Source organism: Apostichopus japonicus, chromosome 8, assembly GCF_037975245.1.
Source record: "Apostichopus japonicus isolate 1M-3 chromosome 8, ASM3797524v1, whole genome shotgun sequence".
NCBI classification, from domain to species: Eukaryota; Metazoa; Echinodermata; class Holothuroidea; order Aspidochirotida; family Stichopodidae; genus Apostichopus; species Apostichopus japonicus.
The window spans coordinates 7527528-7544612 of record NC_092568.1 but is presented as its reverse complement, the minus strand read 5'-3'; the positions used below and the strand labels follow the sequence as shown (position 1 = coordinate 7544612).

Sequence of the window (17085 nt, the reverse complement as noted above, 5' to 3'; positions counted from 1 at the left end):
CGAGTTGAATGGAACAAATTACATCTTTCAACGAATGAAATATTTGCACTATTGCACGAATGGAAACCATTCATTGTCTGTTTTATACATCACCTTCAAATTTGGATATAATTGTATGTAAAATGCGGTCATACTTATTAGCGTCTATAGGCCCATTTCACGACAACTCAAGACAACAGGTTTAAAATACCATCACATACAATGATTGTAAACAGGATTATCAGGGTGTATCTTGAACCACCTATAACACTGACTGGAACCATCGTGCATACATATTTTTCACGGGGAAAAATGTTTTTTTCGTAAAATAGATTTCGACGACGTGATGCTATTGCGCTTGCGCAATGACTTTGGACCGCACCATTATGATATGGGTTGGTTTGTGTTAGGGTTTGGGAACTACCTTTGTGTACAGTGTCAGTAAAGTGGGTTGACGTATAAGAAAGCACCAAAGTAGTTTGATGAATGAACTGCAAATCAAATCATTGATTGTTTTAAAACAATGAATATTTGATATTATTTTTCCATTGTAACATACTTATGTAATTTTCATATGACTTCGTGGGCCCCATTCTCGACTTAACAATTGCACTAACCTGTAGTGTAATGGTGCGGTCCAATGTCATTGTGCAAGCGCAATAGCATTAAGTCCAATTCTACGGACGGAGAAATTTGACGACTTTTACGACAAAAACATTTTTCCCGTGAAAAATATGTATGCACGATGGTTCCGGTCAGTTTTCCAGACACACTCTGATTACAGCCATTGTATTTGATGGTATTTAAAACTTGTTGTCTTTAGTTGTCTTGAGTGAAATGGGCCTGTTGACGCTAATTAGTACGACCCGTAAAATGCACTCATGCAACAGATTGTTTCGTACAGACAGGTTTCTCTGCTCTCTTACCATTGAGAAAAATGTCAAAAAAGTATAACCCATGGTTCTATTTCATAGAGTGGAATAGAGTAAGGTGACCAGACGTCCCCGATTTTCGGGGACAGTCCCCGTTTACAGTGTGCTGTCCCCGATGAACAAGGGTCCCCGAAAATGTCCCCGATTCGTCAAAATGTTCAGGAATTTCGAAAATATCACACATTATTAGTAAAATAATTGTAAAAGCAAAATTTAGTCAACTTATAACCAGTATTTCAGGTGGGCCAGTGTAAAGTGGAAACACTGTTAAATATATGCTAGATCGATCTAGCCTGGCACTCTTTCGACCGTATACTTGGCAACTACAGCGACACAACGACACTTATAGTGTGAGCATGAGCAAATTACAAGCTCTCAAAGAACCACGTAAAGTAAGTGCATTTCATTTAGGAAAAAGGTACATTTTTGAAAATAAAATTGATTTGAAAAGTGCTTCTAAGTATCACCATTTTACATCTAAGCACCTGAGGCACTTGAAAATTTTCCTCCCCTCCCCTTAAACCCCTCCCTCATATCAGTCACGCAATAAATGTCCCCGATTTCAGTCCAGAAAATATGATCACCTTAGAATAGAGTGAATTTTGCATGTTATCAACGAGCAATTGACCAATCAAATGACCAGAAAAATACAATTAGATGTTGTCAAAGAACCTCTCTTTATTTCTATTGGTGTTGTATAAATACTACTAGGCCTAGTACGAATATACGTCACCATAACTCAGTAGCATCTAATTGATTCAGTAATTGTAAGCCTGGTATCCAGAATTCTCGTCAATCGCTCTATGAAGCTGAGAAAAAATCTATATAAAGTTGCGCATTACGAATCATCTGAACTACGGTATCACCATAATCCTTATATGTAAAAGGTAGCCATTGGTGAACAAAGAAATTTCAGGATCATGTGCCTTATTTCCTAGCCTAGACCAGGCCTACCACGTGTCTTATTCTATTCCTAGGCTTAGTTTTGCGTGTAGGCTTGTACAGTTCAGAACGCATGTCGCTAACGTTAGGCCTAGGCGACCGAGGACTCTATAGTCTCAGTTTCGTCAAAATATCGGTACAGTAACGTAGTTCTAGGGATGCACCGGATCCAAATTTTTGGATCCGGCCGGAACCGGATTTTGCCGGATAGTACATGAAATCCGGCCGGATTTTGTCGGGATTACACAAAATCAATAATAAGAAGTAGAAGTATGAAACAAGGAGCAAAACTTAGGTGAGGTATACGCATATTATAAAGAAGGTGAAATTAAGACCCCATTTATGAGATTAAATATGACTTGAAGTGGTGTAATCTACATTCTTTTATAAAATAACTACAATATAATTGTTGACAAGGTTGATACAGTACAGTATGTAAATTTGTTTGCTGGAAAAATACTGCATACTACCTATGAAGTTTGTTTTAAAACAGGAAGCTACATTTCACAAATATCATACTTTATACTGAATAAAAAGATAATTTAATTGTTGTAATAACACTACTATCTGGATTTAGAATTGTCTTTCATTATTCATTATTTGGTAACAAATTTTACACTGCAATATTATCTGTAAAATAAATAAAAAAGCATTGTATCTTTCCAGAAGTGGAAGAAACTTCTTATCTATCTTTTATCTATCCTTTAAAATGGAATTGAATGATCATTAGAACACTTTAAAATGATTTAGGTTTTTCATGAACTTTTAGGAACTTTCATGGTGACAAGAGATATCCAAGAAAATGCCAACAATAATGGGAAAGTAAAGATTCAATGGAACAGTATTTTGACTGATAAGTATATGAATGGTCTAGTTTAACTGCACAATATTAAACTGATGAAGGCTGCAAGAAATGATTTTACAGCAAACTGTATTTGTTGTATATAGCTTCATATTATTACAGTAGTTGTATTATTTTGGTTGATCTTTAGAAACAGTGGGTCAGACCATTGAGAAAATTAAATTAAACATGTTAAACCTAATTTTTCCTTACTTTGAATGTTTTTATTAATTTTTGGAAATAGTTTACATTGATTTAAGTTAATACCAACACCTTTTTAAGGAATAATTCAGGCCAGATTTTGAAAAAGATCCAGCCAGATCTTGAAAAAGATCCGGCCGGATTTTGGAAAATATCCGGCCGGAACCGGATAATTCCTCACTATCCGGCCGGATAGTCCGGCCGGACCGGATATCCGGTGCATCCCTACGTAGTTCCAGATGCAGAGTAGTTAAAAGGTTCCATCATAGATTGTAGAACGGCAACACGGAAATTCTCGAACAACGACTAGCCTAGGTCACTAACATCGCTTTCTGGTCACTTCGCCCAACAACCATTTCGCCCAACGGGCATTTTTCCAACCAGCCTGGTCATTTCGCCCAACCAGCCTGGTCATTTCGCCCAACCAGCCTGGTCATTTCGCCCAACCAGCCTGGTCATTTCGCCCAACCAGCCTGGTCATTTCGCCCAACCAGCCTGGTCATTTCGCCCAACCAGCCTGGTCATTTCGCTCAACCGTTTTTACTAATATTCAGTCAGAATAATATAGCTTTTTTTATTTCACTAGTTCAATTTGATTTATTTTGGGTTATGTTACTTCGTGGTAGGTAAATAAAAAGAGGTTCGCTCGATATCGATCGGAGTCTGAGCAGTTATTTCGGGTATAATGGGAGGATTTCACTACTTTAGGCGGTTACGCATACAAAGTTATATTATTATACAAACAAAAGGGAATCGGTCATCATATTAACCTATCAAACCTAACCCCTAAAACACTGATCCATCCTACTGACTAACAATTCCCGAACGTTTCCTTATTAAATTGAAAAAAAAATTAAAATATAAAACCTGTCCGTAATATTGAAGTACTATATTTATTCAATGTATTATGTAACCACTGTATGATTGTATCAATGTTACCACTAGTGTTTGCACAGGTTATCCGGGTACTGCCCGACGCAGTACTAGCCGGTTCCTAATTTATTACCCGAATCATACGTAGTGTGATTTAAAAAAAAAAATTGGCAAATCGACGGTTAGGCAGATTTCCCATTGACTTAGTGTGGTGTTAGGCTACCATGTGGTCGAAGCCTTGGTAACAGCAATTACGAAGGTACCCGTCCGACGGGATACTACCCGGTTCTTTAATTATTACCCCAATCCTACGCAAATTGTGAAATTTTTTTGGCAAACCAATGGTTAGGCAGATTTCCCATTGACTTAGTGTGGTGTTAGGCTACCATGTGTCGAAGATAACAGCAATAACGAAAGTATTCCATGGATATCTTATAGCTGCGTCACAATTTCAGCGGTATAGGCTAGATTTTCCCCATTGACTTAGTGTGGTGTTAGGCAACCATGTTGTCGAACGTAACAGCAATTACGAAAATATCCATGGATATCTAATAACTGCGTCACAATTTCAGCGAATAAACAGATGGTTAGGCCTAGCTTGATTTCTCATTGACTTAGTGTGGTGTTAGGCTACCATGTGGAAGAAATTATTATTTATTCATTCGTTTATTTCATGGAAGGAAAGGCTGACAAGGAATTTTACGAGATGTTTATGGATTATAGACGGCATAACTAAAAAATAATAATCGCAGGTGGCTGTTTACTAATCGTTAATTACAAATGCGATCAAATTGCGCGAATCGCGCAGTCTCGCAGCTAATATGCGAACCCTGGGCCTGCATGATAGATAGTAGTAGTAACAACTGTTTACGAGCTTAATTGGATATTTATATGGTGTGATCAATAGACGTGGAGAGCAAGCATAAGCAGCAATGGCAGTGTGATGTTAGTAGTATTGTTAATTATATGAAGTTATGAACAAGTTAATGAAAGAAACAATAGCAAATAGAAATTATTGAGGAAGGTTTTATACCTTATCTTACACCTACGTTTTTGAACATGAAAACATTGTCAGTAGAGAATATGGTTCATTTATAATAGCATCCAATATGTCATTTCTTAAAAATCGTGATACTCGAGGGTAAACAATTTTTTCCGGGTACCCGGATACCCGACGGGTAACAGCTCTCGGGTACCCGGTTCCCGATTTGTGGACCCGTGTAAACACTAGTTACCACATATGTAACCACATATCTAATCAATTTAACCACAACTTCAAATTTCCTTAATATTCGGTTTGTGTCCTGTAACGTTAACAATTCCCAAGCGTTTCCTTTGGAAGTATCATATTTAATCAAGGTTGGGCGAAATGTGATTAAAGTTAATTCTTCATTTGGGGGCATGAATTGGTTGTGACATAAAGGTTCCTATGTCTTCAAATTGCAATCACTGATGGTGATGTACTAGCTTTCATTAAACCTACAATGCTTGAAACTCTAAATAAAGAATTTAGTCAAAGCTGTTCTGAAATGAAAAGATCATGCTTTGTCTCAAAGTAACTGGTACGAAAGTTGCTTGTAATGTAATTGTTCTGCAAAATCTACACTCAACATAAATTTTAATTGGAACTTACTGTAGGGTGTACCTATGCTGGGTCATACTAATTAGCGTCAACAGGCCGATTTCATGACAACTCAAGACAAGTTTAAAAAACCATCAAATACAATGGATGTAATCATCTGGAGTAAATCTGGAAACGCGTTTAAAACTGACTGGCACAAGCGTGCATACATATTTTTCACGGGGAAAATGTTTCTGTTGTAAAACTCATCAAATTTCTCCGTCCGTAGCATTGGACGACGTGATGCCGGTGCGCTTGCGCAATGACATTGGACCGCACCATTACACTACAGATAAGTGCAATTTTTAAGTCGAGAATGGTGCTCAATCACTTGTGTCAATGTCTTTACAGATGTCAAAAGTAAATAAGCAAAGACTTATACAGAATAAAATACACGCAAACCCTAACACAAGCCAACCATATCATAATGGTGCGGTCCAAAGTCATTGCGCAAGCGCAATAGCATCACGCCGTCCAATTCTACGGAAGGAGAAAGTTGACTATTTTGACGAAAAACATTTTTCCCCTGAAAAAGAGAAGGCACGATGGTTTCAGTCAGTTTTAATCATGTTTCCAGATACACTCTGATTACAACCATTGTAGTTAATGGTATTTTACTATTGTTGTCTGGAGTTGTTGTGAAATCGGCCTGTTAACACTAATTAGTATGAACGCCTTGGCTTGATGTCTTATTTTGGTCAAATTTGTATATTTTCAGTAGGGGTTTTAAGTGGTGGCCTTTGATTCTAATGGATGTTACGCAAGCAGGTCACTTTGCCCAACAACCATTTTGACTTTAATCACTAATAAGTGGCTTGGGGCTAGGCATAGTGGCTACTGTATCTGTGTAAGGCATGAATGAACTAACCCTATTATTTGCAATGATATGCAGTACCAAATGTACATATTTAATGAGCTATATAGAACTGTACCTAAGTGTAGATCATGGTTATTTTTGTGGACTCTTACTACACTTGCCTCACTGATTGCCTCTTTCAAACAATATCAATGATTGCTCCAAACTACATCATCATCAGCCACAATGTAATAGAATCAGTGTTCCTAATTCAAAACGGACTAATTTTGTGTCTTAATTTGGTACACTTTGGTAACTACTCAAAACTGTTAATGAATAGTATTGACCACATTCATACCTAGCATTTGTACCAACACACAGTGTTGCTGCCACCTATTGTCATGGGAAATCACTGGTGACCATATCCATTATTGAAGTCCATGATGAAACAGACTTTATACCAAAAAAATTGCGCCTCCATTTGATGATAGTTTGTATATTGCAGCTCATTGTATTGAACGTAATTGGTCAAACAGAGTTAGGAATCATACAACAGCAGTAGAAAAAAAATGATAGCACATCTCGTTTCATTCATATCAACTTGGTGGGGATCATGGTCTTTCATTTAAACAATCAGCGGTTATGCCTAGTTTTATAGAATGCGTATGTATGCATACGGTTCATTGCACAAATTGTATTAATTTTTGTCATTAATTAACTTATGGACATCCGTAATGAGAGTTTCTAGTGGTTACTGTTTGTGAGTCATATACATCACTTAAACGACAATTTGACCTTCATCTGGTAGTGTAAAAATATCGGTATTGGACCGATATATCGTAATTATATATATTGTAATATCCGATATTGGCCAGTTCTACCTAGAACTAGAGAGAAAAGTGTAAATAAGTGCATTTTCAATGGACTAGAGAGTAAATAATTGCATTCTCAATGCCTGGAAAGTTAAGCTTACATTCGAAGATAATTTAATGGCACTTACTTTGCACAGAAGTAAGGGACACAGGCCAATCCGTACATGTATCCATTGACTTATGCCAGATTTAAAAAAATGTGCTGTAGGATTCTTTCTATATTGAATGTTGATTGTTCAGCCAGTGGCGGCGGAACCGCGGTGGCTTGGGGGGCTCAGCCCCCCCAATGAAAAAGTTGAGGGGGCAAATGCATCATGAGCCCCCCAATATTTACCAAAGCTCCAAAACGTGCATCTGCCCATTTTTTAATGCATACTTGTCGATCTGTCCGATGCACACGTATACTACATAGGTGTAATAATTAAATATGATAATTGATTGTCTGTATCATGCCTCATCGAATACATTTTAAATAAGAGGGTAATAAGCTAAACGCTACACTCATCAACATTTGCGTTTACACTATGAGTACACGCAAGGCGTGGAACATGGCTTTTTGTTTAAACGCAATCAATTATTAACCAAACAAAAATACAATATTAGCATTTCACTTGTACTGTATAGGGTACATGCATTCATGACATGATGACAGTGCTAGGTCATAGAAATTTGTTGGCAACTGCACATGGTTTTGGAATTACCCATTTGTTGACATTAAGAAATGCTTTCTGTTTTTTCTTATGACATTTATTTAATTCAGGGGCGTCGGAGCCGGTACGGGCAGGTCCGGACCAATATTCACGACGCCAAAAAAAAAAAAAATTGGGCCTAAAAAATGGGGGGAAAAAATCTCGGAGTTATATGTTTCAATAATTTTCAATAATGATGACGGCAAGTAGGCTAAATGTGACTACTCTGGCATGGCAGGGGTCGTGTTTTCAAGCTCGGGAAGTGCCATTTCCTGCAATCTGGGAGGCATATTTTCAAAAATTTCTCCATTACGCTACGCGCCAACCATGGTGGCGCGTAGTGTAGTTTGACCTACCAAACGTCCCCCGATAATTATGATAGTTGGCCACACTGTGAACCGCTGTACCAATCAAAAATAGCTTCCGACGCCCTTAAAATTATTGCATTTAATTGAAAGTAGTAATTTACTACACTCAAAAACGTCTTTGCGAGTACACGTCGAGTAATAGCTACTCTCTTAAAACACCATCGAATATACAAATTACAATGTTTTTACAGATTTTTACGTGCAATCTGAGAAATTGCAGGCTTGAGACCCGTGTTTTAGGGCTAGGTATTCGCAGCATAAAACACTCGGGAAGTGCCATTTCCGGCCATCTGGGGGGTTTGAAAAACCAAAACTTTTCTTGTACGCTCCACACCAACCGATGGTGGCGCTCCGCTTAGATAGTCTCCACATATTAGCCTCCTCAATAATTTACCCGTTCCGTTGGGCCTGTGTTCAGCTTTGCTTCAAATCCAAATGCTTAGAAATGCCAGACATACTGTACATACGTCCAGCAAGAGGTCATACCGCATGACATTGCTCTGAATTGTCAGACTCTCCGGGCTAGTGCCAGATGTCTGGTCAGTAGTCACACAGTTACTGTAGTTTTACCACACAGTAATGAAAGAATATCATGATGCTCTGAAATAACCTATAGTAGGTTAGAAGTGAACGTAATTGTGGTGGCGTGTGTGTATGTGACACCTGCTTGTAAACATGGTAACTGACAGAGTTCAACTTCATGGTGGCTTAACTTCATTATTGTTGTGGATCTGTGTGTTTGAGTACTTACTTTACAAGAACCCGATTTTTTTGTAATGATCAAAGGTGTTTGGGGGTTCAACAGGTCAAAGTTTGAAACCTTGTAAGCAAAGTAACTCAAAAAGTACATCTTTGTTGAAGATCATGCTTGGTACATAGATCCCCCTTTGGTCAGGGCAGAAAATGTACATGTAAATTGGGTTAGGTCATTTGAAGGCAAACAGGTTGAAAACTGAAAACCTTGTAGACACAAACTTTAAAAGTACATCTTTACTTACAGTAGTTTCAAACTTAAATATGTAGATCCAGTGTAAAAGAACCATATTGAAATTGGTAAAGGTCATTTGAGGTTGAATCTCAAGACAGTTTAAGAAGTACATTGTTTAAATATTTGATATGTAGACCGAGCTTGATGAGTGGAAAATGGTAGAGGTCAACAATTGCCAAAGTCTGAAAATCTTGTAGATCCCCATGGTGAGTGTCATAGGTCAACAGAGGTCAAAGCCTGAAAATCTTATAAACTTGATAAATCACAAAGTATTTAAAGCTAAGATGAAGCTCATCTTTGGTGTGTAGATTCCTCTTGGTAATTACAAGAATCACCTTAAAATGTTGAAGGGTGAGGACTGAGGGGTCATCAGAGGTCAAGTCACAAACTTTGTAAACAGGATAACTCACAAAGTTATACTTGGATAAAGTTCATACTTGGTACTTAGATCCCCCTTGGTGAGTACAACAACCCTTTTGAAATTGGTGATGGTCAAAGGTCATTTGAGGTTAACATAGGTCAAATCCTGAAGTCATTGTAAACACTTTTTTACTGTATATAACTCCAAAAAGGATGCCTCGATGAAGTGCATACTTGGAACATTGATCCTTTTTGTTTAGTACATGAACCCTATATTTAACTGTGTAGCTAAAGGTCATTTGAGGTCAACAAAGGTCAAAATGGAAAACATTGTTAACACCATAACTCCAAAAGACAAGCTTGAGTCAACAATATATATATATCATTTCTGCAGGTTTGTGAGGTAATTTGAAGTTAACGGACCTCACCTTTCTGGTCCAATTAAAAAAAAAAAATTGCATGTAACAAAGTAAATTCAATGTAATGTTTTGTCTCTCCTTCCTTGCAGTGGAGCTTTTCAATTAATTTGTGATGGCTGTTCCAACTAAAGGCAGTAACTCATCAGGAGACTATCAGCGTAACAATGGGCCCTTGTACAGCAATCTCTCCTCCTACCAAGATGATGCATCTGATGCTAGGAAAGGATATCCACTTTCAATCTTCCGTGACAAGGTTCCCAATGAATACCTATGTAACTTGTGTCGCAAAGTCCTCTGCAAACCGATGGTATCTGGCTGTGGATGCAGATTTTGTGCTCTATGCATAACAGAATTTTTGTCGTGAGTAGTTGCTAACCTATATATCTATATATATATATATAGATATATATAAACATACATGTATTTATACATAGGTTAACTTGTATTGTTGAGAGGATTACAAAAGTACATATAAATGACAAAGGTTGCTCTGACAGAATTTCAAGAATATCAAACACTGAGGTAAAGGAAAAATTGTTTTCTTCTGCAGTATTACTGGTTTTGATTGTCACAGATACTTAAGAGAATATTTCATCCAATCACACAGCAAGATGATATTCCAAATTTTGTAGATTGATATGTACACAAATTCAAATAGGTAAGGCAATGTTTTGCCACTGATGTATACATTTTCCAGTATGTTCTGATAAATAAACTGCTGTAGATGAGTAAAAAAAGATGGTTGCACAAAGCCTTAATAAGTAATGAAACTTCAAAACTTCTACTTCAAAATTTGTATACATCTAAACATGTACACACTACATATATATTGCTATTTCTTCACATCCCCTTTAAATAGGTAACGTTGGAACCCTATTCAACATAAGGTCAAAACAATAAACATCAACAATGACATCACATCTGTTTGCTTCAAGTTCACTTATGGTATAGTCTGTGACAATTTCAATTATCAGTATCTCAATAATGCTATGATGAAATTGCTTGCAAATTTTCACTAGGATCCTGGATGTGTTCTTATCTCATTGGGCAAAAATTATTTTTTAATATATGTCTACTGTAATTATGTGACTTTCAATGATCAGCTTGCAGCCTTTGTAGGTAATGTGGACCTTTTTTTTTATTGAGCTTGATGTTTTGCCTATACTGTAGATACTAACATAGTAACCCCAGTGTGTACTTTTTGGTTTCGATGGTAATCGTAACCTTTGCATTTATGATGGCGTATGTGTGTGAGGGTGTGTGTGTGCGTTTGTGATGCCCAGCTTGCAAACATGATATCTGAAGAAGTACCATATTGAGTATTAGAAGCTTATTGTTTTTGGTGGAGGTCAAAGGTCATTTTGAGTCACCAGAGGTCAAATTGTCAATAAAACCTTGTAAACACTTTATCTCAAGAAGGTAAGCTTGTGCAAATCTAATATTTAAGATGCATGTTACTGTAACCACATTTGAGTACAAGAATTTGTTATTGTTTGGTGGAGGTAAAAAGTCATTTGGGGTTTCAGGGGTCAAATTGTGAAAACCTTGTAAACACGATATCTCAAGAAGGGAAGCTTGGACAGACCTCATATTTGGTGTGTAAAAGTACCATATATTGTTTTTGGTGGAGGTCAAATGTCATTTAGGGTCATCAGAGGTCAAATTGTGAAAACCTTGTAAACATGATACAGTATGTCAATATTGGAAGTTTGGGCAGATCTCATTCTTGGTATGAAGGTGTATAATATTGACTAAAAAAAGCACATATTAATTTTGGTGGAGGTCAAAGGTCATTTGAAGTCAACATATGCCAAACATTTACTTCACTCCCCTCTAACCTGGCTCTCTACACTAACACACCTTCCTAACATAATATCGCAAAGGAAGCTTGGACAGATTGCATATTTGGTAAGTAATTGTTCTGTGTACAAAATGTTGTGTACAAGAAGCCTAATGTTGTGGACGACTGGACGGAGGTCAATGGTCATTTGAGTTCACCAGGGGTCAAATTGTGAAATCCTGTTTTACACAATATTTCAACAAGGACAGATGTCATATTTAGTATGTTGATGTATCACATATTTTCAATGGTCATTTCAGGACAGCCTGTGTCCTTGTGAATTTATTGTTTGTCACATCTCACACTGCTTTTCAATGTATGATGGAGATCAAGTATGTTGCACACCCTCACTATGCATTAAGTCTGATTCATGAAGAAAACTGCTCATGTTACATCAAAACCACAATGCATTTTTTGCATTCTGGATAGTCAGTTGTGGGCAAGTTGTGGTTAACCTCCACAAAGTCCTACAAGAGGCACTGTAAAGTACTAGCCCTTCCAAAGAATGTCAAGTCAGTCCATTAATTCATGATGATCAATACAGTGTTTGTAAAACATCAAATACTGCAAAACTCAACCCAACAACCACAATGAAGAGGAAGTACACTATTTGAGGTATGGATGGTTCCAATGAGGTCACATAGTCACCACTGTGCCTAAATTACCAACTTTGAGCAAGTTATGATAATGTTATTAAATGTGGAAACGGTGTATACATAGAACCTCAGTGTATCACTAGTCTGACATAAGGTACAGCGTAAGCCTTAGTGTGTGCACTACAGCATACAGGTACAAGGGGGACAGCTACAGGTAAAGGGCCACCACTACAAGTGTGCAATGAGGAACAAGTCCGAAACCACAGTAACGAATGATGGGTTTGTTCTCGACACTGGAAACGCTAAAGGTGTCAAATTCGCTGTTGCAAAAGTCAACAAACCTCAACAAAAGGGTCTCTGCCTTCAGTCAATAGTTCACACAGGGTGCGAGCCAACACATTGCACCATGACACAAATAGGACACGTTTTGGGCCACATCGAAGCATCTTCAGTGTACCTTACTGGGTACAGCATATAGACTGATGAGAAAGTGTGGCAGCATGAGTGACCTAGAAAAGTTGTTGTTACTGAGACTGAGAAAAGTTTGTTTGGCTTATTCCGACCACAAACCTCATGCAGACAATGTATAGAAGGACATTAGCAAAATGCCTAGCAGACTTCAGAGACTCCTGCTGCAAATATACCATTAAGTGTGTGCAGTACGGAAAAGGTCGGAATGTCCCAATCGCCGACTGCTTACCGCACGGCGCATTGCATAGCAACAGACAGCAAAACAACCCAGATCCCAATCATCGCTGTCCAGGTGAATGAAATATCCAACATGAAACCATTTGAGACAGAGAAATAGAACAGCCACTGCAAGTGATATACCATATTGCAAACTCTGCAACCTACATTATTAAAGGTTGGCCTCCGGGAAAGAACCAGTGTGCAATGAAATAACGCACGCCTACTGGCAACAACGGCATGAGTTAGCAATAAATAATGGGCTGATTCTGAAAGGATTGAGTATCATAATTGCCACAACAAAGAGGCCTAAAGTTCTCGGCATACTGCACCAGCAACACCAAGGAATCGAGAGAACGTAGACTAACAGCCATACAATCCGAGTACCGGCCAGGCCTTAATGCTGACAATGAACAAATGATTCAAACGTGTGTTCCACACCAGACACAAAAGAGATCAATCAAAACTACCAGCGAAACCCATTCGTCAAGAGCGATGGAAAATCATCCAAATCGATCTGAAGGAATACGGGAGCAAACGCTATCTGTTAGCAGTTGATTACTTCACAGTCCTGATTTGTCTGGGCAGACTTCTTGCCAAATACACAGAGTGAGAGTGAGACAAGCTTGACTCCATGTTAACAGACTACGGTCGTACTACCAAATTGATCTCAGACTACCCGTCCTCAGCTTGCCGGCAAGGTACTGGAAGAGGTTTGCCAACAGACGGGCAGAGAGGAACATTCAAACTGTTTAAGAACTTGTTAGCAAAGGACTGTTTGTGATGACACAAGTGCTTCAATCAGAGATATTCTTTTATTGTTAAGAGACACGCCCATATCTTCAGAAATTCCGTCCCCCATACACCCTTATGTTCTAGAGAAAGGTTAAAACCCACTTACCTGTTTGTTGTTAACTTCTCCACTGAAGGGAGAGTATATAATGTGGAAACCAAAGAAGGCCATACTCTCGCCTCTGCCACTTACCAGCAGGAACCACCACCCCCCCCCCCCATATACCCTGAAACAGTGTTGGTGTAAAAAAAAAAGTTGGCATCAGGCAAAAGTCATAGGCACCCAATCAGATAGGAAATATGCCCTGCAAGCTTCTGACGGTGCCCGATAGCAGAGTGACCGTATTCATGTTAGACCCTCCTCAATATCGGCTTCCAAGGGTCCCACAACAGGGCAACAATCCACACCCCAACCAAACTCCCTACCCCCCTGCTGATAGTCTTGAAGGGAAAATAACCACACCCCCAGACCACTGGTGACCCGTACATCCAACAGGTCAGAGACTGCAAACCCACGTCAGATACAAAGATTATGTCAGAAAATGATTGTGTTTTATCATATTTCTTTACCTTATCTTTCTACTTTTAGATGTTTACCCTTTATTTATTTTTTATTTCATTGCTTTACTACATAAACATTTGTAAATACTTTTGTCACAAAAAAAAGAAAAAATTGGGTATGTTGTTTGCCGAGTTTTATTCCAAACAAATATTGAAGTTACAACAAGAAGTAAAGCACAAGTTTTTATACTTTACCTAACAGGCAATCAATCATTTTAATCTTTCCGTTCATTTTCATCCAGAGTTTAACTTAAGGAGGGGGATGTTATGATAATGTTATTAAAAGTGGAAATGCTCTATAAAGAACCAGCGCCATGTTCATCAGTCAATTGTTGTTACATCACGTGTGTAACTATCACCGAATAAATCAGTAGTTGTGTTTCTATAAATGATCTCTCTCGTTTATTTTCATTCAATGAAAAAAAAAAAAGCACACACCAATTTTGCGTACAACAGAAATCTTCATCACGATGGGAATCTCACCCGTTTGGAACTGCTCGGTGTGAAGTATATAACAAACGGTGAATAGTCTACCCCAGGCCTAGTTCAAAACATTCGAACCATTGCTCTCCACTTGGAACTAGGCTACAATTATGATAATGCTGGGGTAGAGAGAGATGACTTTAGTACTATTACAGAGAAAAACAGTAGAATGATGAAAGGAATGAAGACTTGTGCCATTTCGTGTTGTAACGATAGCCAGTATTGAGTACTTTTCCATTGCTACACTGGTAGAGACACACAAGTATGGCATTCCTTAGTAATATCATGGACTGCCAACAGGGTCAAAAACGTGTGTGGTTGCTTGCTGTAAGATCAGTTTTACTTGAATCTTTTTCTCTTATCATGACTCATAAAATACTTGTTCCCATCAAGTACTTATACAAGTATTTTATAATCCAAGTATGTTAACACCAAAGTACTTTACATAAAGTGCGAGTACCGAGTACTTGCAAAAAAAGAGAACTCCAGTGCTAATCGAATACAGGGTACTATTAAGTACTGCAACACTGGAAGTAGGTCACTGCCAATCCTGGGGTCCATCACCTCTGGAAGATTGATCGTTTCAGTCACGCGTGTTTCGAGAACGACTTGCGCCCTCCAGATGGGACCATTGTTCTATGCGAAGCATTCACACATTTGCTCTCCACCTGGAGCCAGAAATTACAGCTTAGCCTGTTAGCTCAAGTACCACCTGCTCCAGCTCTGGATACAGTGGAAGAATCAACCACTGACCCAGCAGTGACCAGCTCTGAGAATGCTCCCCTGATGACAGTACCAGTTCCTTCTTGCTGCTATAGTTTGGTGCTGGCCAACACAAAGGGCAAAAGGACGACTCCAAATTGTTTGAAAGGGAAAGCAATTTGACCCAAATGGTCACAAAGGAGGTGCTTCCTGGAACTGCATTCAAACTGGCTCCAGAAAGTTGCCAAGGTCGGCTCAATCTCTACAGGCTTACCTGAGGAACAGATTCCAGGGAAGCAGCACTCCTCACGGTATGGAAGAGATGTCCTGAAAGACTTTCATCCATTAACTGGGATAGACGTAGGCATTGTGGTAGTTGAGTACTTTTATCTGAATACCAACCACCACAGTCTGAGTACTGCATTCAAGTACCATTGTTCAAGTACAACATTTGGAATTAGAGTACCGATTGCCAGTACTTTTTCATCCAAGTACTTTTATGAGTACTTTTGATTTATTCAATGTACAAACATTGAATCTTTATATAGTAACTGCTTCTTGATTGCTGTCATTAGCAAATGTTTGTATAACAGTTCAATGTGGCAACTTTGCTTACCGTTTCCATAATGCATCAATATTGTCAGAGAACTCCAGTGCTAATCGAATACAGGGTACTATTAAGTACTGCAACACTGGAAGTAGGTCACAACCCCGGGGTTCATCGCCTCTGGAAGATGGATCCTTTCTCGACTATGAAAATTGCTATGGGAAGATAGATGATTACAAGACCACAAGATGTTGGTGCTCCGCAGATCCTGTTGCAAGGTCAAGCCTCGATGCTTGCTCAACTCTCAGCCGTTACCTCAGCAGTAAGCAACAATCACTTTGCTTTTACAAGAGAATACTCACGTGAGACAAATATTCCGGTTACTATCGACCGCAGAGACCTGGTCAGAAATGTGGGAATTGACAACTAAATTTTTTGGCGGTTTTCAGCTGTGGAAGATTTAACGAAAAGGTGACTATGGAAAAAAGAGAAAGTGTAGGCACTGTCTCAGATGTGAAATATACAGACACAGTGCTAAAACCAATTTCATAGACTAGATGGGGAAAAAATCTTAAGAAGGGAGCATGTTTTCTTATGCAGACTGTACACACATAGAGTACTATAGCCCAATACCAATACCATATTGATTGGACTAACAACAGAGTCAACCCAGAAGAAATATTTCTTACAGATGATACCATTTTAGTCAACTGTAAGACTAACTACAATATTCATCCAAAACATTTTGATTTCTCAGGAATGTTAGTAAACATGATATAAACACTTAACACTATAAACACTTGTAAACATGATATCTTAATATTGAAAGCTCTTGTGCAGATTGTATTCTTGGTATGAAGTTGTATAGCATTGAGTAAAGGAAGCCTATTGATTTGGTGCAGATCAAAGGTCATTTGGGGACAACAGGTCAAATCATGAAAGTATAAACATGATATTGCTAGAAGGTAACCTTGGACAGATCTCATATTTGGTTTG

The 17085-nt window shown here is 38.4% G+C and overlaps 2 protein-coding genes across 5 annotated transcripts in view; one reads left to right on the top strand and one right to left on the bottom strand.

Annotated features, from left to right (window-relative positions):
• LOC139971813 (TNF receptor-associated factor 3-like) overlaps positions 1 to 17085 on the top strand; it is a 61043-nt gene that overhangs the window by 23099 nt on the left and 20859 nt on the right. For 3 of the 4 annotated variants that reach the window (XR_011794489.1, XR_011794488.1, XM_071978567.1), the window contains one exon: positions 9971 to 10241. Coding sequence is in view for 1 of the 4 variants with exons in the window: in XM_071978567.1 (XP_071834668.1) it covers positions 9994 to 10241 (248 nt within the window). In the remaining 3 variants the exon portion in view is untranslated. Of the gene's footprint in view, positions 1 to 1645; positions 1799 to 9970; positions 10242 to 17085 lie in introns of those variants that run through there. The other variant, XR_011794490.1, reaches the window with a different exon arrangement.
• Positions 1 to 17085, bottom strand: part of LOC139971815 (uncharacterized) — a 75959-nt gene that overhangs the window by 53232 nt on the left and 5642 nt on the right. The gene's annotated exons all lie outside the window — the stretch shown is intronic.